The 22,044-nt window shown below is 40.0% G+C and overlaps 1 protein-coding gene across 1 annotated transcript in view; it reads right to left on the reverse strand.

The window, feature by feature from the left end:
- The window catches only part of VPS13D (vacuolar protein sorting 13 homolog D (S. cerevisiae)), a 424,616-nt gene that overhangs the window by 397,407 nt on the left and 5,165 nt on the right, over positions 1–22,044 (reverse strand). Inside the window, exons 3-5 of the mRNA XM_006885745.1 lie at positions 5,898–5,975; positions 3,286–3,476; positions 3,119–3,199 (exon numbers count right to left, since the gene is read on the reverse strand). Of these exons, the coding sequence (XP_006885807.1) occupies positions 3,119–3,199; positions 3,286–3,476; positions 5,898–5,975 (350 nt within the window). The remainder of the gene's footprint in view (positions 1–3,118; positions 3,200–3,285; positions 3,477–5,897; positions 5,976–22,044) is intronic.

Consider the following 22,044-nt stretch of genomic DNA (forward strand, 5'->3'; position numbering starts at 1 on the left):
TGACATACCCATCCTGATTACCCCAGTCACTGAATCAATCCACCTCATAGAGGGTCTTCCCCTCCTACACTGTCCCTCCACTCTACCCAGCATGATGTCCCTCTCCAAAGACCTGTCTCTCCTTACAACATGTCCAAAGTATGTCAGACAAAGCCCCAGAAACCTTGCCTCCAAGGAGTAGCCTGGTTTAACCCTCACTAGGATAAATCTGTTTGTTTTCTTGGCAGTCCATGGTACATTCAATACTCTTCTCCCGCATCACAGCTCAAAGGCGTCAATTCTTCTTCTATCCTCCCTAGTCATTGTCCAACTCTCTGATGCATAACAAGTGATTGCAAAAAAAAATGGCCTGTAGCAGGCAGACCTTAGTCTCCAGAGAGACACCATTGCTCTTGAGTACTTTAGAGAGGTCCCTAACAGCCGATTTTCCCATTGCAATACGTTTTTTGATTTCCTGGCTGCTGGTGCCAAGAGTGTTGACTGTGGAAGTCCAGGCTGGGTTTAGAAGGGGTCGTGGTACTAGGGATATTGTAGCTCATGTTAGATGGATCTTAGCTGAAAGCAGAGAATACCAGAAGAATGTCTATCTGTGTTTCATTGATTATGCAAATGCACTTGACTGCATGGATCATAACAAACTGTGGCTGACTCTGAGAAGAATGGGAATCCCAGAACATTTAATCGTGCTAATGCAAAACCTATACTTGGACCAAGAGGCAGTCGTCAGAACAGAGCAGGGCAACACTGCATGGTTCAAAATTGGGAAGGGTGTATGCCAGGGATGTGTCCTATCTCCATACCTTTTCAACCTGTATGCAGAGCAGTTTATCCGAGAGGCTGGGCTCTATGAGGAGAAGCATGGCATTAGGATTGGTGGACGATCTATCAACAATCTGAGTTAGGCAGATGACACAACCCTGCTCGCTGAAACTGAGGAGGACCTCATGCACTTACTGCAGAGGGTCAAAGACTGCAGCCTTCAGTATGGACTGAGGCTCAATGTCAAGAAGATAAGAAGAAATATATAGAAAGATGCTTAATATTGCATATCAAAACCACAATACACTACCACTTAAGACCCACTAGAATGGTTATATTCAAAAGCAGGTAATCAAGTGTTGGTAAGGTTGTGAAGAAATTGGAGCCCTTATACACTCCTGACTGAGATGGAAAATTATGTAACCATTCTGGGAAATAATCAATAATTCCTCAAAAGGCTAAGCACAGAGTCATACAATCCTGAAATTCCACTCCTAAGTATATATCTAAGAGAAATGAAAATATACAGCCACAGAACAACATGAACATAATGTTAATAACAGTATAACTTAGACAAAAGATAAATGTGGTATAAACACATGAAGTAATCTTATTCATATATAAAAAGGAATAAAATACTGACACATTATAACATGGATGAACCTTAAAAATATTATACTAAGTAAAAGAAAGCAGTAACAAAGGATCAGATGTTATATAATGCCATTTTATATGAAATGTCAAGAATACACAAATACATGTAGAGACAAGAGAGTAGATGACAGGACTGATGTTTTAAGGGCTAGGGGAATGAATACTAATTGGATATGGCATTTCTTTTAACAATAACCAGGGATGACAGGAGGAGAACTGATGCCTTTGAGCTGTGGTTCTGGAGAAGAGTATTGAAGATATCAGGTACCAATAGGAGAACAAATGGGTTCGACCTGGAGAGGGTGAAATCAGGCTGCTCCTTGGAGGCAAGGATTCTGAAGCTCCGTCTGGCATACTTTGGGCATGTTGCAAGGAGACCCAGTCCTCAGAGAGGGATAGCATACTTGGGAAGGTGGAGGGACAGCAAAGGAGAGGAAGACCCTCACTGAGACGGATTGGCTCAGTAACTAGGACAAATAGGGGTGGGTGTCTGGCTCAGGAGAGAGCAGGATTCAAAGCTACGATGCACTGGGTTGCTATGAATCACAAGCAACTTGACAGCACATAATGACAACATGATGAAAATGTTCTGAAATTAGAAGATATTGTTACTGTTATATACCATTAAGTCAGAAGCAACTCATAGCTCACCCTCCAGAGAGTTTTCAGAAGTAGTAAACTGCCTGGGAAAGGAATTCCCATCTTTCTCCCACAGAGCAAGTGGTGGATTCAAACAATGTGCGTGCCTTTGAGTTAGCACTCAACTCCTTACTAAAATTAGACAGTTGTGACCAATTCACAACTTTGTGAATACACGTTTTAAAACCAAACAGTATACTCAAAAGGGTGAATTTATGGTTGTGTAAACTGTATCTCAAAACTGGTGTCTTTGAAGAGAAACGAAATAAAAATGCTGAATTTTTAAAGCAACAACTTTTTTTAAAAAGTACCATCTGAAACAATTTAAAGCAGTCACCTCAAATTAGCAATATTTCTGTCAAAGTTATGAATCCAATAACCTCCAACTACCATATTTCTGAGAAAGTGATATAGCTTTACCACAGCTGACCTATGTTCCCATGGCATTGCATAAAAACCCTAGAGGCTATGAGTATAGACTAACTCTTACGGCATGCATAAAAATTAGTGTGGACTCTGATCTAGTTTGGGAGAACACCACAATTTGGAATTAAAGCAGGAAATGTGACCAACAGCCCCAGCACTAATCAAATTATTGCCTGCTATATCAGTGAGAATAAATACCTAAGTGGGCTGTTCATGATTCACTACAGAGTCAGTCAGAAACTTCCAACATCTTTCACTTTATGGATGAATAAACTGACTAGAAAAGGTAAGCAATTTGTCTGGAAGTAATGCAGACACCACAGCTCCTTAGGAGGTCTATCTTTCAGCAGATGGGTCTCCAATATTTAAAAAGAAAGTAGAATAAGTAAAATGGAAAGGAAGCAAAAACTCCTACTCACAGTAGGTGGAGCAAAAGAACCTGTGTCTGCCAGAGATGAGAACTTGCTTTTCAGGTTTCCTCTCTGACACAGACTATACAAAGGCACACCTAAGTAGTTAATTAGCCCTACAAAACCCAGTAGCAATGTGCCCACAAAAAATAAGAACCAAGAAGTGAGACAAATTTAAGCCTGAGCAATCTCTTTCATGTTTACATATTAAGTAAGCCAGCAGAACTTACTTCAATATTCTCCACAATTCTGGTAACTACTGAGGCAGTAACTGAATACCAATAGGATTCTCCTTTCTGCTGGCGTTCATTCTAAAAAGGAAAAAACAGTGGTAGATGAATCTCGTTTGTTCATCCATTAAATGTCCTCGTAACTGTTCTTAAAGATGTCTGCTTGCCTTCCATTTCTCTTCCAGGGCTTGAAGCAGTACTTTCTTGCGTTCCCTTTCCAACAACTTCTCCTTTTCATCATTGAAATCCTGGATTTTTTCAGGGGCACCAATTAAGTGAAGGCTGGAGATGGAGATCACCCACGGGTCCACATGGGGGCGATAAAATGGAATCTGAAGGGTTACCTTACCAATTAAGCCTGAAATGAAAAGGAAAGTCTTGTTAAATACTGGTACACAAGGGAGGCTTCTACTCCCCTCCTTTTTCTATTCCTGTATTCTTCTAGTTTTGAGGAGTAAGTATTTACTTTGATCATTTACCTTCTACTTTAAGAAAATAAACAGCAGACTGGCACATGTGAAGTGCTGACAGGCCAAGGCCAGTAAAAATGAAGTATAACAAATTAGATGCTAGAAAGAGTTCAAGGAGTCTTCATTACATCTGATGTAACAACTCTCCTCTGGAAACTTTTCTCTGCTACACTACATCTCAAATTACTTTGGTGTATCCTTCTTCCATCTGCATCTGCACAAACCCACGGGCCAAGCATTAAATTCTTGTTAACTAGTAATGGACTGGTTGATAAGTACTCTTTGACAGTTACCATATGTCCAATCTCAAGCATATGCATAACAAAATAAAATGCAGGTAACATGCAATGGCACTCTATTGATAAAGAATTCTGGTTCATTATGGAGAATTTGGGCTGACGAAAGTGTCAGGGGCCTACCTAGTAGAATTCTGGTAACTTACTTTCCACATTCACCATTTCTTGCCAAGGCATTCAGAACACAGCTTTCTTTAAATTCATTTAATAAGAGGCAAGTCACTACTCCTGGTTTAATGCAGAACATCTGAACTGTCCTGATGAAGCTGTCAAAATCCACACAACTCAAATAATATTATACCCTCAGAAGCAGCACGTTATCAGAGCATCATCATTACCCTGTGATATCTAGAATTCAAGCAGGATTGACAGTTATATTTAAATTACTAGAAAATCATTCCAGTGGTACTTTTAACGTCAATACCAAATAGCCAACTCTGTAGCCCAGCAACAAACTAAGAAATTTTACAACGAAACTGAAATGTATTAAATTTTTCTATATACTTAATAAAACTTAAAACTTACATCATTTGTCAATTTCCATAACAAGAAATTATCAGTGCACAATTACAATTCTAAGTAAATTTGGGGAATTTATAATTTTCTTATAGATGGCAGCATAATATAACTTCGGTTGCTTTTCATTTGTAGAACAAGCATAAAAATGGCAATTTTTGCAAACATTAGAAAATATTAATTTTTCCAAGAGCCTCTCTTAATTCTTTACTATGTAAACAATCTTTCCTGGGAAAGTCCCATAGTCTCATCATTCAGGAGAGTTTCTCTTATTTGTCAATGCATTCGCTTGTGATTCCGGCAGGGATTATGTGATTTTGACTTTTAAAAAGTTACTTAAAGTTCTATTCTACTTCACCTAGCAATTCGTATTATACTTGTATTTTACTGATAATACAAGAGCCCAACTAAGAGTAAGATAGACTGGTATCAACAAACCAGTGCCAAATAACAAAGGGTGTCTGAAAAGGGATTCATTTTCTACCCGGTCAGCTCACTGGTGAATTTTTCTTCAGTGACATTTCTTGCTTCCTTATTCAGTCAAGTAACTTCAGAAATCCTAGTGTCTACTGAGTGTGCCAAAAACTGTTACAAGTAATTAATGTATTCCTCTCAAAAATTCTGCAAGGTAGGTGCCATTCTCGCCAATGAAAAGGGGAAGTAAATAGAGTAGTTAGGAAACTCGCTAACAGTAATATATCTAAAAAAACTGACAGAACTAAAATAAAATCCAAGTATATGCCCCAGCGTCCCCATCTCATTCAACAGAGTAGCAAATATCTTAGAAATATAATGTATTCTCTGTGAATAGAAACCTCTATATCTACAAATGAGATTCTCACACTTCAGTAAATGTAAAAATCACCTGAGGTGATTATTAAAAATGCAACATCAGTAACATGCCTTCAGAGATTCTGATTCAGTGGGTCTGGAGCACACAATTTCCCTATCACCATCCCCATGTCATTCTACTACAGGCAGTCCTCAACTTATGACGTGGTTCTATTGCAATGACTCAATCCTAAATCGCTTATGAGAAAAGAAAAATACGCAATTTTTATTTTTATATACTTTCATTAGTGTTGTCTTTTATTCTAAGTAATTTTATAAATCCAATCTTGGTCTTTGAGTGTTGAAACATTATGTGTAAACTTCTAGGTACATTTTTAACATTATAATGCTAATATGCATTATGTATTAATATACATATTATGTCATGATGGTAAATATTATTAATGCTATGATGTTCCCCTCTCAAAAAAAACACAAAACAAAACTCATCACAGTCATTCATTGTGAAACTCATCACAACTCGAAGACATTCTAAATCAAGGATTATCTGTACAAGTGGCCTAGAGACCACACTTTAAGACAGAGCTAAATTCTTAGCACTTCCTGTCCTCTGTGCTCCTGATCAAACCGTGCCAAACTCAAGGGTTCTCAGCTCTCAAACAATTTAGGATTCAAATTGCCTCCCTCTCCTTTAGTTCTACATACCAGCTTTGACTTCAAATGGTAACTCCAATTCTTTCAAGGCATCTTTCTTTAAGGGCAAATTTTCTAATTCAACAGCACCTAAAAAATAAAAGTATTATTATAAAATGTTTGTCCAACAGACACATTAGGTGCCCACTGTGTTCAAAACAATGAAGGTTAAGGTCAGTTTTGCAACTAGACCTGAGCTATGAAAACTCATAGGGAGATCTACCACTAACTAGCTCATGGGCTTTATACTAATTCTCTGTTATTCCAATCTAATGAGTAAATGACAGCTAAACCTTACTTACAGGATAAACAGTTTAGGTATGGGTCTAAGGTTTTTGTAAAGGGTCAAAGAAAATATTTTAAGCTTCATAGTCCAGGTGGAAGAGTCATCAACAACCTGCATTATGCAGATGGCACAACCCTGCTTGCTGAAACTGAGGAGGACCTGAAGCACTTGCTGCAGAAGGCCAAGGACTACAGCCTCCTATATGGATTGAAGCTCAACATCAAGAAAACAAAGATTCTCACCGCTGGGCCAATTGGCAGCATCAGTATGGATGGTGAAGAGACTGAGATAGTTACAGTTTTAGTTTGCTTGGCTCCACAATCAACACTCTTGGTAACAGCAGCCAGGAAATCAAGAGACAAATTGCACTGGGAAAGTCAGCTGTGAGGGACCTCTCAAGAGTACTGAAGAGAAACGAGGTCAGGTTGGAGACTAAGGTGCACCTGATCCAGGCTATAGTCTTCACAATTACGTGCTATGCATCAGAGAATTGGACAGTGAATAGGGTTAATAGAAAGATAATTGATGCCTTTGAGCTTTGGTGCTGGAGAAGAGTGTTGAATATACCATGGACTGCTAGGAGAACAAACAGGTTTGTCCTGGAGAAGGTGAAGCCAGAATGCTCCTTGGAGTCAAGGATTCTGAAGCTTCATCTGACATACTTTGGGCATGTTGCAAGAAGGGACTGGTCCTTGGAGAGTTGGAGAGGGACATCATGTTTGGGAGAGTGGAAAGGCAGTGAAAGAGAGAAAGACCTTTGATGAGATGGACAGACTCTGTAACTGGAGCAGTGGGAATAAGTGCGTTTGAGATGGCTAAGTTAGCACAGGATAGAACAGCATTTAGAGCTCTTGTACATAGGGTCACTATGAGTCACATAACAACAACAAGTCCAGGGGGTAGGGGTGGGGGCTGTGTATGATTTTCTTGTTGTGTGCCGTTGAGTGAGAAAAATCCCAGAGCTGACCCACCAGTGAGTTTTCAGAGGCAGTCAATTACAAGGGAGGAAAGTGCTCATTCTTCTACCATAGAGCAGCTGGTGGATTTGAACTGTGTGCCTTTGGAATTGCAACACAGCTTCTTCCCACTCAGCCACCAAAGCTCCCAATATATATACATACACAAAGAGTATGTTGTTGCTGTTTTGTACTGTCAACAATAAATATAATACACACAAAATTAGAGCCCACAGTTTAGTTTAAAAAATAATTAGTAACCCTTCTATTTTTACAAAAATGGTCTTATGTATTATTTGCCTTTATGAGACTAAGTTAGTCCTCCAGTCTCTCCCAAGGTATGTAATATTTTTCAAAATTGTTGCTCCTGATTGCTGCATAGCATTCCATTGTATGCACGTACCACAATTTCTCAATCCATTCAACTGTGATTGAACATTAGGATTGTTTACATGTTCCTACAATGGTGAATAAAGCTGCTATGTTACTTTTATAAGCATAACTAGTAAAACATGTATGGGAACCCACAGGGGGGAAGGGTGGGTGCAGAGGGGTGAGGATGGGTAGGAGTGACATCACCGTATTGCAATTTGGTGGGTGGAGGGAGAGGGGAAGGAAATGAGAAGGATCCAAGTGAAAAGACAGGGTAATGATGTGCAAGGTCCAATGATGATTAATTTTATAGAACATAATGCATGAGAATGATTGTATAAAACATAGTATGAATAAAGAATAGTGTGGAACACAATGTATAGGGACTTTGTCAGCAAACAAAAAAAAATTAAAAGTAAACAACAAAAAAAAGAACTATTTTCAGAGAAAAAAATTAGAAACCACATTCTCTCTTCTAGAGACCACTTTGAATGCTCTTCTCTAGGCCTCTACTCGTAGTTATAACAATAACCAGTCAAAAAGCAAAAGAATGAATATGACTCCCCCCCTCCCCCCATTGTACAGGTCTCTTTAAGATCCAGCAAGCATTAAGATGATTGAGATTGTTCACAGCTTCAGTTTTGCTCAGCTCCACGGTCAACACTCTTGGCACCAGTAGCCAGGAAATCAAAAAACGTATTGCGATGGGAAAGTCTGTGGTTAGGGACCTCTCCAAAATACCGAAGAGCAACAGTGTCTCTCTGGAGACTAAGGTCCGCCTGATATAGGCCATGGTTTTTGCAATCACTTGTTATGCATCAGAGAGTTGGACAATGACTAGGGAGGATAGAAGGAGAATTGATGCCTTTGAGCTGTGGTGCTAGAGAAGAGTATTGAATGTACCATCGATTGCCAAGAAAACAAACAGATTCATCGTAGAGAGGATTAAACCAGGCTGCTCCTTGGAGGCAAGGATTCTGGGGCTTCGTCTGGCATACTTTGGACATGTTGTAAGGAGAGACAGGTCTTTGGAGAGGGACATCATGCTGGGTAGAGTGGAGGGACAGCGCAGGAGGGGAAGACCCTCTATGAGGTGGATTGATTCAGTGACTGGGGTACTCAGGATGGGTTTGTCAGGGGCAATGAGATTGGCACAGGATAGAGCACGGTTTAGGGCTGTTGTACATAGGGTCGCTATGAGTCGCAAACGACTCGACGGCACATAACAACAAACGACAACTGTTAACTCAAGCCTGCAACCTGCTTATGAAGACATTTTGAAGGAATAAGATAAGAGAGTGCAGCTGACCTCTCACTCCCCTGGCTAAGAAGTCATTAATTCATGCACAGAGCCAAACTCCTATTTTATATTCGGCAATGTGCTGGTCACTGGGAAGATAAAAAAGACGAGGAGACAGTAGTCTCAAAGACTTGGGGAGACATCCTTTTACATTAATTGTTCACCTGTATAAAACAACTTCTGAGTCACTTAAATCTGTCTTAGATTCATAGTCTGAAGAATAAAGAGTAGAGATAACACTACCCAACAACCATGAACTAACAAGGACCCAGGAAAAAAAAAGTCATTTTTCGACAGTACACAAGACGGAAAAATATAACAACAGTCATTTCACTTCTGTAAGAATGGCATGATGGAGGCATTTGACTTCTAACCTCACACAGAGAATCAATCAAGGTTGATTCCTATAGTGGAGATCAAACATTCTTCCACCCTACAACTTTTTTACCAGTTCAGACATCAGCTATCTCTCCCTGGGCACTCTCTACTTCTCTGTTAGGCTTTATAATTTTTAGCAATAACCACACAGAGCTTATAGGTAATATTCACAATTAACATGTTTATTAAAGAAGTGGCAGGTTCTAATTCAGGATCAGAAATGACTCAAGACATATTTTTATACAGATAGCACCTTCCCAGCAGGCCTCTCTGTGGCCCTCAGCCCCTTGAGACTCTTGAGCCTCAGGGTCATCCCAAGCTCTGCTCTGCTACGGCAAGTGTTATAAAGTGTTGTAATTATGTCAACAAGTGGCTAAAGGCATCTCACTCAACTTCAGCCCATTCCATGTACTGGGAAGCCCATAGCATCATCTGCAAGAATCTTGGTTCTGCTGCCACCATTTCTGTTGCTTCTTCTTACCATCTCTAGTGCTACAGTTCTGTCTCTTCAGTCTAGGAGAGCCTAAGAGCTGGGATCTTGGATCAAAAAGGATCCACTCATACAGAATTATTATGTTCATTTTTTGAGGAAACTCCAAATTGCCTTCCAGAGTGGATGTACCCACCTCTCCGCAACTTCTCCAACATTTGTTGCTTGCTGCCATGCTAAACTTTGCCACTGCTATTGGAGTGAAAAGGTATCTCACTATGGTTTTGATTTACATCTCTCTTATTGCCAGTGATTTTGAGCATTTCTTCATGTGTCTGTTGGCCATCCAAACGTCTTCCTCTGTGAAAAATCTTTCCATATCTTTTGCCCACTTTGTAATTGGGTAGAACTGAGACAAAGATCTGTACACCAGTGTTCCTAGCAGCATTATTTACCATCGCAAGAACATGGAAACTGCCTAACTCTATAGCCACAACTGAATAGATTGAGAAACTGGTAGTTTCACACAACTGGAACACTATGCAGCACTCAGGAGCAACGATTTTGAGAAATACTACATAATTTGGGAGAGACTGGAGGACATTATACTGAGTGAACTAATTCAGTTTCATAAGCACAAATATTGTATAAGCCTTTATTGTAAAAACAGAAGGATAACTAGTAAAATATGTATGGGTATCCAAGGGGAGTAGGGATAGGAGCAGAGGGATGAGGATAGGTAGGGGTGAAATCACAAGGCTGCACAATATAGTGGGTAGAGGGAGGAGTAAAGGAAATGGAAAAGATCCATTGGGGACCTGAAAAGACAGGGTAATGGTGGGCATAGTCCAATGGTGATTAATTTTATAAAACATAATAAATGGAACTAATTATATGAAACAGTGTGTAAAAGAACAGTGTGCAATACAATGTATATGAACTTTGCAAACAAAACAATATAAATAATTTATTAAAAAAATTAAAAGGATGCATTCAACTCTAGGTTCTTCTTTGCTGGTGATCATGAAGTTTCTCTGTCTCTAGGACTGGTAAATTTTAAGCCTAGAAGGATGGCAAAACTGACCTATCCCCCGATAATAGTTCTATACTTTATTTGCATGATGCCACTCCACAGGGGTGCCATGCACCTTATTTACATTATTAGCAAGCTCCCCGATTCACTTGGTGAGCCACAAGCACTTAATTTGCATACTCGCAGAAGTCATTTAGCAGGAGTCTGGGTGTCTAGAGTTTATTACTCAAAAGTGTCTTTCCTAGCCAAAAGATTAACTGTTTATGCTGAAGTTAATTACTGTATTAAAGAGAGAGGATGCGATGGGATATGCAAGAATATGTGAATGAAGCATGTTAGCCTCTCCACAAGGGGACAGGCTATCTACCATTCCCCACAAGGGAATTAGCCAGTCTCATTTTACATTCTACAAAGGGGATAGGCTAGTCTCACCAATGAACTGAGGACACTAGATTAAAAGACGGGCAGATTTTTCCCCTGCCAGTGAAGAGGAAAGACCTCCTGCCACCACCGGTGAAGAAACCATAGCACCAGGAAATGAGCAGTCATGGTCGAAATGGAGACCTGATGTGAGACCTGGTGGGGGAGGAAGACAATATCGGCAGGATTGAGAAGTTGGGAACAATGGCCTGGAGCACATTGTGGGAGCTATCTTAATTATATTATGTTATTAATCCGAATTATAACCTTTTAACTTCCTCAGTATGGCTCTGTGTGGTCTGTGAGCTACTGCATCAGATTTTGGACCCAGCAAATCAATAAGACTGGTTTTGAGATGAATAGAAAGAGGTACAAGAATGTGGGGAACATGTCTGACCTCAGAGGAATTGGTTTTGTGCTAATGATGCTGTTGAAAGGAACAGCTCCCTTTGTGAAGTTGGTAAAGGTCAGACACAGCTGTTTCCACATGGTCCTTGCCCTTCTTACAAGGAATTATAACACCATCTCTACAAGGGCCAGTTAAGTAATTCACTGTATTGCAACTCCAAAGATAAAAGAAGTCATTCTTTTTCCCTTTAAATGACTATTCACATTCTCTGAGTTACTTGTTTTTAAAGAAGTACTCCAACCTAGCATGTGGCAGATTCTGAACAAATGAAGTTAAATTATTTTTCCGACTTTTGTGGGCATATTTGTCCACATGAAGCCCTACGTATACGCTGTAAGACTAACCAAAAAAGGAAAAATTAAGGACCCAGCACCCAGAAACAATTTTACTTTCACATCTGGGGAGAAAATGATCAGAAGTACTTCAGGCAGAAAAATCTTAAAACAAATTCTTGACTTAAAGAGGAGAGACTCTAGAGATTTTTATCTTGAAGAATATCATTTTCCCTTTGAATTGTCTCAATTTTCACTACCCAAATGAGCCACAAAGCAGACAAGCTCTAAGTTCCCTCAGTACAGCCTTGAAAAGTAGAAGGACTCCAAGTCATGATAAAGTAAAGAGGTCAGAGAACAGAAAGCAAAGAAGGGTCAGAAAAGAAAGGAAATCTGAGGAGACAATGAGAAGGAAGGGTAGCCTATCACAGGTATGTCCGGTATGCACATACAATCTGCCCTGCAAGGTAAAGTCCTGCCCTCCAGGAAAGCAGAAGAGCACTTTACAAATAATGTTGTTATTAGCTGAGGTAGAGCCAGTCCCTAACTCATGGACAGACCATTATGATCCTAATATTTCAATGGCCACGATTCAAAAGTAGATTGCCAGGCCTATCTACTAATCCTCTTTTGGTCTAGAAGCCCTGGTGAAAACTGGTCAAGATCATGGCAATAAGCAAGCGTCTACTGACAAACAGGTGATAGCTGCAGTAAAGATTTATTAGCCAAGAATCTAATCCAGGTCACTCAAATAAAAGGCAAGAATTAGATCACTGAACCACTAATATCTTCTTTAGAAGTAACAATGTTGATTGCTAGGCTGATGACTTAATGCTCTTTTCTTTCCAGGCATATAATTTGCAAGTTTATTCATGAATATCTTATTAAAATTCTTCATCTCAGATTGTTGTTGTTGTTGCTAAATGCCATCGAGTCGCAGGCGACTCATAGTGAGCAACCTTATGAACAAAAGACTTGAACACTTGTGTAAATTTCTTCATTTCTCCAAGTTCATAGGGTTTCCAGAGACAAGCTATTTTAGAAGTGGATGCCACTCCTGCATCCAAGCTTATTTTAATCGGGAGCTCCACAAAACACTGTCCACCATAGGTGACCAATATCGCATTTGTCACATTAGGGTCACAGTGTTCAGCATCACAGCAATCACGAGTTACCTCTGTACAGCAAATCGACAGACTAGTGTTAAACCACTTAGAAGAATGTTTGACCAAAAACAATTAAAAGCAGGCCTAAGGGACGCAGATTAAAATCACCCACCTTTGGCTTGGTAGCATCACTTTCTGCCTATTAGATCAACTGAGCTCTCTCGTTATTGTTAAATGCCATTGAGTTGTGGGCGACTCATCTCAGATTTGCAAAAATAATCTATTCTCTAACAGTGTGAATTTAGAGGTTGATCATTTCTCAGTAATTTCTAACACTACCAAATTCTCTTCACTCATTTAAAAAGCTAAATGAGGTTTAGACAATAAAAAGAAAAAGGAGAGGAACATTAGTTCCAAAATAAACATATAAAGTAACTATTTATTTATTTATTTTACCTTTATTTATCTTAGGACTGAATTGTGTCCCCCAAAAAATATATTTAAGTCCTGAACTCCCATAACGCTCGCTACTGTCTCCTCTTTTTATATCGTCCCATACCATAGTCATGCCTAGAGTAGATTCTCAGAAAATGTTTGCTGAGTTACTAATAAACAAGTGGAACCTTATAGCCATGCTATCTCTGTCCTACAATTACTTTTAAGTTTCTTTGCATTTTTATTACTCTTAGCGCTTGTACCCAATGTACCCTTGAAATCCTAACCCTTGTTCATTAAAAAGATTGAAAATCCAATTGTTTATGCATTTTAATGCTTGCTTTGTTTTCTTTTTTTTAGACTTGCTGAATATTGCTCCTTTAAACACTAAAATGCAATGTAATAAGGTGTGATGAGTTACTTTTATACGAATTTTCTCACTAATGGTTTGCAACTTCTACCAAATGAATAGGTGGGACTACGTAAATAAGTTGCTTGTGGTTCAATATGAAAACTAGATAGCCTGCTAATAATGCAGCATCTTTGAGGAGGTGGTTAGTTATTGTTAGTCACCTACGCGACTACATAGTGACCCTATGAACAATGGATCTGAACCTTGCCCTAACCTGCGCTGTCATGATCTCTGTTATGTCCAAGCCCGTTTGTGGTAGTCACTGTGTCAATATATCTTGTTGAGGATCTTCCTCTCTTCTGCAGACTTCTCCCAGGATGATGTCTCTCTCTAACATCAGGTTCCTTTTGAAAATATACCCAAAATAAGTGAAACAAAGTTTCATCATCCTTGCTTCTAAGGAGTACTCTGGTTGCACTTCGTTCAAAACATATTTGTTTGTTCTTTTGGCAGTCCCAGGAATTGTCAGCACACTTCACCAATACCACAATTCAAGGGCATTTTTCTATAATCCTTACTCACTGTCCAACTTTCCGATAGATGCATAGGAAGCAATCAAAAATACCATGGCTTGGATGAGCAGCATTCTAGTTTTAAAACTGACACCCTTATTCTTTAGCACTTTGGAAAAGTGCCAATGACAGTAGATTTCCCCAATGCAACATGCCTTTTGATTTCTTTTTTTTTATAATTTTTATTGTTATTCTAATGAAAGTTTACAGAAAACTTGGATTTCCATTCATCACTGTTGTACATTTTCCTCCCTACCCCACCCACCCCCTACCCCAGCCTTTTGATTTCTTGACTGGTGCTACCATGGGTGTTGATTGTGGATCCAAATAAAACAAAATTGACAACTTCAATGTTTTCTCCTCTCTTTAATCTTTTCTTTTCTGCTATTTCTGACCTTTTACTACCTGCACATTACTTGTGGGAGTGGGACCATGACTATAAGTTATATGGTATCTCAACAGGAAGCTGGGCCCTTTTTGCTATCTAACTAAACTTAGAATGAGTCATCACAAGTAAGAAGAGTCAAGAGTGGAACATATCTTTTGAAACCCAGACCTCTGTGTTAAGAATCTCCTAGAACCAGGAATAAGAGGGAGAAAGGTTATAACACAAGAAGCTGTGACACAGAAACAGCAGCAGGAGAACCAGGAACCTAGTAGGAGCAAGAGTGGTGGGCTTCAAATGCCAGTAATTGCTCCAACACTCTCAGGGCTACAAGAAGTTGAGACTCACAAAGGATCTTACACAGGAGGTGAGAAAGAGAGATGGAGGAGGGCCACGGGGGAGCTGAAGACAGAGAGTCAGGAGAGAGAAGCCCTGCTGAGGCCCTAAATTTGGATTTTTAGCCTCTAGAAGAGGAAGACAATTCTTTTTTCTTTAAAGCCACTCACTTCATGGTATTTTCTTGTGACAGCTCTAGGAAATTAAGACACCCAAAGATCAGAGGTTAGATTCTTTGATGTAGTTCTGGCAAAAGGTAGAAACCTTTTGGCCCTAAACTATCCCAAAAAACACCCTGTAAGATTTCAGCCTTCTGCTTCTGCTCATGAACTCCACTCTATTTGCAATGTGGTGGCCCATTCCATGTCACACACCTAAGCCCTTAATTTTTGCCAAGACTGAGCTCAAAAGCTACTTCTACCATCATTCACGAGTCCTAAATACAGAATAAACAGCTCCCTGTCTTGTACCTCACAGCACTATGCCTGTATCTTTTGCATATCACTTGAATGTAAATATCTTTTGTCATTGTATAATTTCTGTCTCTCCAGCAGGTTCACAACTCTATGAGGGCAGGGACTTTGGAGGTAAATTTTTACTATGTGTCAAACACATCATGAGGACTATCTCACTTAACTCTCATGACAATCAGAAAATACTATTGTCTCCAATTCTGTGATGAGAAAAATGAAACTTAGAGGGTAAATAATTTGCTCGAGCCTACTGCTTGGCAAGTGGTAATGCTAGGGTTCTGTCTGATGTGATATACCAAAGGAAATACAGATGAAGAGGACACATCAGTAATTGCCTACAGACACACACTGTCTTTTAAGTGGCAAAACCAAAACTCATTATGTTCTACTACCTCCTGAGGAGAGGCGTGGCGTTAGGATTGGTGGACGATCTAGTAACAATCTGCATTATGCAGATGACACAACCTTGCTCGTTGAAACTGAGGAGGACCTCATGCACTTACTGCAGAGGGTCAAGGACTGCAGCCTTCAATATGGACTGAGGCTCAATGTCAAGAAGACAAAAATTCTCACCACTGGATCAATCGGTAGCATCAGGATGGATGGTGATGAGATTGTTCACAGCTTCAGTTTGCTCGGCACCATGGTCAACACTCTTGGCACCAGTAGCCAGGAAATCAAAAAACGTATTGCGATGGGAAAGTCTGTGGTTAGGGACCTCTCCAAAATACCGAAGAGCAACAGTGTCTCTCTGGAGACTAAGGTCCGCCTGATACAGGCCATGGTTTTGCAATCACTTGTTATGCATCAGAGAGTTGGACAATGACTAGGGAGGATAGAAGGAGAATTGACGCCTTTGAGCTGTGGTGCTGGAGAAGAGTATTGAATGTACCATCGATTGCCAAGAAAACAGATTCATCGTAGAGAGGATTAAACCAGGCTACTCCTTGGAGGCAAGGATTCTGGGGCTTCGTCTGACATACTTTGGACATGTTGTAAGGAGAGACAGGTCTTTGGAGAGGGACATCATGCTGGGTAGAGTAGAGGGACAGCGCAGGAGGGGAAGACCCTCTATGAGGTGGATTGATTCAGTGACGGGGGTACCCGGGATGGGTGTGTCAGAAGTAATGACATTGGCACAGGATAGAGCACGGTTTAGGGCTGTTGTACATAGGGTCGCTATGAGTTGCAAACGACTTGATGGCACATAACAACAACAACAACCTCCTCTGTATGTATAATGACAGAGCTTTGTATAGGACACAGAGCTCTGTCCAAAGTAGAAGCACAATAAACATTTGTTGAGTGGAATCTTACGGCAAGTGCTACCTATGTCCTTCACTACTTGTACATTGTTGTAGTTGTTATTGTAATGTGCAGTCAGTTGCTTGCAACTCATAGTGACATTATGTACAACAGCCCTAAATCCTGCTTATTTTGTACCAACCTTATTGTCTCTGACACACCTTCCTTCATTTCCCCAGTCACTGAATCAATCCAACTCATTGAGGGTCTACCTCTCTTGTGCAACCCTCCCAAGCATGATGTCCCTCTCCAAGAACTGGTCTCTTCTTGCAACATGTCCAAAGTATGTCAGATGAAGCTTCCGAATCCTTGCCTCCAAGGAGCAGCCTGATCTCACCTTCTCTAGAAAGAACCCGTTTGTTCTCCTAGCAGTCCATGGTATATTCACTACTCTTCTCCAGCACCACAGTTCAAAGGCATCAATTCTCCTTCAATCATCCCTAGTAATTGTCCAGCTTTCTGATGCATAGCAAACAACTGCAAAGACTATGGCTTTAATCACGCATACCTTAGTCTCCAAATTGATGCTGTTGCTCTTCAGTACTTTGGAGAAGTCTCTGACAACAGACTTTCCCAATGCAATTCATCTTTTAATTTCCTGGCTGCTAGTATTGAGGGTGTTCATTATGGAGCCAAGCAAACTAAAGCTGTTAACAATCTCAATCTCTTCACCATCTATCATGATGTTACCAAAAGGCCCAGTGGTGAGAATCTTTGTTTTCTTGATGTTGAGCTTCAATTCATATTTAAGGCTGCAGACCTTGACCTTCTGCAGCAAGCTTACTTTGCATTTTATTACTTCAAGCATGTGTACACAATGCACCCTTAAAATCCAACTCACCAGGCAATCATATGTTGATGATCATAATGACAGATAATAAGCATTGCTTAACGACATGACAAGGTTTAAATTCAAAGCTCCTTGATCCATTAATCTATTTAGTCCTCAGAGCCTCATGAAATAAGAGTATCTCCAATATACAGAGGAGAAGACTGAAACATGGAAGAGATAAGACACTCTGCCTAAATCCTGGTAAACAGAAGCTGGGGTTCAAATCGACTATATGGTTACAAAATTCATGAACTTAACCACTATTTCAGTCTCCCATGCATCTCTCAAAGCATCTACAGTGAATATCTGTAGAGTGATTAAAATAATATTTTTTATTCCTATCTTCTGATCTTCATTATAAAAACCTGCTTAATTATATTTTCAGTATCAATAATGTCAACATCATTACAAAGCCACTCCATCAGTACACTGCAATGTTCTTAGGATATTTCTGGCCAAATATTGCAGTCTGTATGGGTTCCTATATTCCTAACATCCTTTATAAAAGAGAAAGATTTTTTTCTAGTCTGCACAGAAAGAGTCCTCAATTTCCAGTTATGTTAAAAGCCACAGAGTACAGTATTTCTTAAAGGAAAATAAGCACAGAAGAACAATTTCAAGAACTGCCTTGATACAATTATTATTTATTGTAATACACATAATCTAAAATTAAAGACTAGAAATCTATTATTAAGTCAAGACTCTATGATTCCCCATTCCAAAGAAAGGTGACCCATCAGAGTGTGGAAATTATGAAACAACATCATTGATATCACATGCAAGCAAGATTCTGCTGAAAATTATCCAAAAAAAAACGTTTGGACCAATATGTCAACAGAGAACTGCCAGATGTGCAGGCTGGATTTAGAAGAGGTCGCGGTACTTGGGATATTATAGCTAATGTAAGATGGATCTTGGCAGAAAGCAGAGAATACCAGAAGAATGTCTATCTGTGCTTCATTGACTATGCAAAGGCTTTTGACTGTGTGGATCACAAGAAGCTGTGGCCGACTCGGAGAAGAATGGGAATCCCAGAACATTTGATTGTGCTAATGCGAAACCTATACTTGGACCAAGAGGCAGTCATCAGAACAGCGCAGGGAGACACTGGATGGTTCAAAATCAAGAAAGGGGTCCGTCAGGGATGTATTTTGTCTCCATACCTTTTAAATCTGTATGCAGAACAGATCATCCGAGACGCTGGGCTATACGAGAAATGTGGCCATCAGGGTTGGTGGAAGAATCGTCAACAACCTGCATTATGAAGATGATACAACTCTGCTCACTGAAACTGAGGAGGACCTGAACGGCTTGCTGCAGAAGGTCAAGGACTGTAGTCCTCAATATGGATTGAAGCTCAACATCAAGAAAACAAAGATTCTCACCACTGGGCCAATTGGCAGCATCAGTATGGATGGTGAAGAGATTGAGATAGTTAACAGTTTTAGTTTACCGGTCTCCACAGTCAACATTCTTGGCAACAGCAGCCAGGAAATCAGGAGATGAACTGCATTGGGAAAGTCAGCTCTCAGGGAACTCTCAAGAGTACTGAAGTGCAATGACATCAAGCTGGAGACTAAGGTACGCCTGATCCAGGGTATAGTCTTTGCAATTACACGCTATGCATTAGAGAGTTGGACAGTGAATAGGGATGATAGAAAGAGAATTGATGCCTTTGAGTTGTGGTGCTGGAAAAGAGTGTTGAATATACCATAGACTGCTAGGAGAACAAACAGGTTTGTCCTGGAAAGGATAAAGCCAGAATGTTCCCTGGAGTCAAGGATTCTGAAGCTTCGTGTGACATACTTTGGGCATGTTGCAAGGAGGGACTGTTTCTTGGAGAGGGACATCATGTTTGGGAGAGTGGAGGAATGGCGCAGGAGAGGAAGAACCTCGATGAGATGGATTGATTCTGTGAGTGGAGTGGTGGGAATGAATGTGTTTGAGACAGTGAGGTTGGCACAGGATAGAACGGCATTTAGGGCTCTTGTACATAGGGTTGCTATGAGTCGCAAATGACTCGATGGCACATAACAATAACAACAACCATGATTCCCCAGATATCACAAATTCTTATTCATTTCTTCAGCAAACATCCTCGTACCCTACCACTCTTAAACAATAATTTGTTGATATTTTTTATTTTTAATTACTAAGGTGGTGGTTGTTTGCAGTTCCCTTTCTAGCCCTTTTTATCTATTCCATATGACTTAGTTGTCAAGCATGCCCGAGAACTTCCATAAGCAACCAGAGAGGTGAACTTGGCACTACCATTGCACTGTGAACAAGTTCTCAAACTTGATGATGATGTCACAGTCACTTTCCACTTATCAGCTGCCTTCTAACCAAAACCCAAAGCAAACCCCTTGTCATCAAGTCAATTACAACTCATTGTAGGACAGAGTAAGGTTTCCAGGAGATTCATCTTTACAGAAGCAGCTGCCTCATCCCTCTGCTATGGAGTGGCTCGTGGGTTCATCTGCCAACCTTCTGGTTAGCAGTCAAATGTCTTAACCTCCCCCCTCAAAAAAAAAAAGGTCTTACAGCACCACTAGCAATCCCAGTTACCTTTTCAGATAGGAGGAAAAGGAAGGTGAGAATTGGTACTCTCATTTCTGTTTCCATGAAAGGAAGGAGAGGAAAGGAAGTGCGACAGCTCTTACTGCCCATCACTGCCACAGGTGTTTTACTAACTCAGACAAGTCAACAGCTTACATGGGGCAACTCCGGAGCACAAGAGCCATTGATACCCTATTCTTAAGATTATACCACAATCTAAATCACTGCTATCGAAGCACTAAAACAAAGTAGGAGGTATCACACTCCCCAACCTCAAAACTTACTACACGGCAACAATAGTCAAGACGGCACAACACTGGTACAGTGACAGACAGAATTGAGAACCTAGAAATCAACCCATCTGTGAGTTGACTGTATTCGGCCTCCTACTTAAAAAGGCATTTATTCACCACTGTGGGGCTGGATTCCAGGTGTGGAGTATTTTGAAGCAACCTGACTCTACAGAGGTTTTGATTTCTGGTTCTGGTGAGACTCTGGATGCCTTGTTTACTAGTCATTGGGTGTGAGTTGATTGTATTCAGCCTCCTATCTAAAAAGGCATTTGGGCGTGAGGGGCACAGGTTCTTCAGCCTGGTTTTAACTATTTTTGGTCAAACATTCTTCTAAGTGGTATAGCACTGGTCTGTCCTTATGCTGTACAGAGATAACTGGTGGTTGCTGTGATGCTGAACTCTGTGACACTGATGTGTCAAATGTGATAATGGTTACCCATGGTAGACAGTGTTTGATGAACCTTGCAAATTAAAACAAGCTTGGAAGCAGAAATGGCACCCAGCTTGCCTCCAGGAACTCTATGAACTTGGAGAAATGATGAAAGTTATACAAGTGTTCAGGTCTTTTATTCATAGGGTCACTATGAGTCGTCTAAGACTCAACAATACTTAACAACAACAACTACCCTGTCTGTGGTCAACTGATCTTTGACAAGGAGACCAAATCAATTAAGGGATAAGACAACAGCCTCTTTAACAAATGATGGTGGCAAAATTGGACAACCATCTGTAGAAAACTCAAGCAAGATCCACACCTCACACCATACACAAAAACCAACTCAAGGTGGATCAGAGAACTTAGGAGGTAAATTAAACACTATAAAGTTCATCAGAGAAAAAATGGGAACAAACTCAGAAACTCTAATACATACCAACAACCAAGAGAGGAAAGATGAATGGAACCTTCAAATCAAATCTTTGTGTGCGTCAAAAAACTTCTTCAACAGAGTAAAAAGAAATCCCACAAATTGTGTAAAAGAAAATCTGCTAATATCTGTTAAGGAACTCATAACTAAAATTTCTAGAACACTCCAGCACATCAACAAGACAAACAACCCAACCTGTAAATGGGCAGAAGAGATGAATAGAAGTTTCGCCAAAGAAGAGCATCAGGTAGCCAGCAAACACATGGAAAAAATATTCAAAATCCCTGGTTTTTAGAGAGATGCAAATCAATATCATTTCACCCTGGCAACAATAGCAAGTTCAATAGGACAGCAAATGTTGGTGAGGATGCAAAGAAATCATAACTCTTATTCACCGCTGGTGGGAATGTAAAACAAATGTACAGCCACTATGGAGGGCAGTCTAGTGCTTCCTTCAGAAAGTTAGAAATACCATTTGACCCAGCAATGTACTACTGGGAATATACTCTAAAGAAATCAAAGCTGTAACACAAACAGAGAAATACACACCATGTTTATATTAGTACTATTTACAATAGCAAAGAGATGGAAACAGTCCAGGTGCCCATAAACAATTGAAGGGAAACAGAAACTACGGTACAGTCACATAATTAAATACTACACAGTTTTGAAAAATAATGAACTTGTAAAGCACTACACAATGTGGATGAATCTGGAAGATATTATGCTGACTGACATACCTGAGTCACAAAGGAACAAACACCTCAGAAGACCAATACTGTAATCATA

Source organism: Elephantulus edwardii, unplaced genomic scaffold (assembly GCF_000299155.1).
Source record: "Elephantulus edwardii isolate Elephantulus edwardi_28Jun2011 unplaced genomic scaffold, EleEdw1.0 scaffold00045, whole genome shotgun sequence".
NCBI lineage: Eukaryota > Metazoa > Chordata > Mammalia > Macroscelidea > Macroscelididae > Elephantulus > Elephantulus edwardii.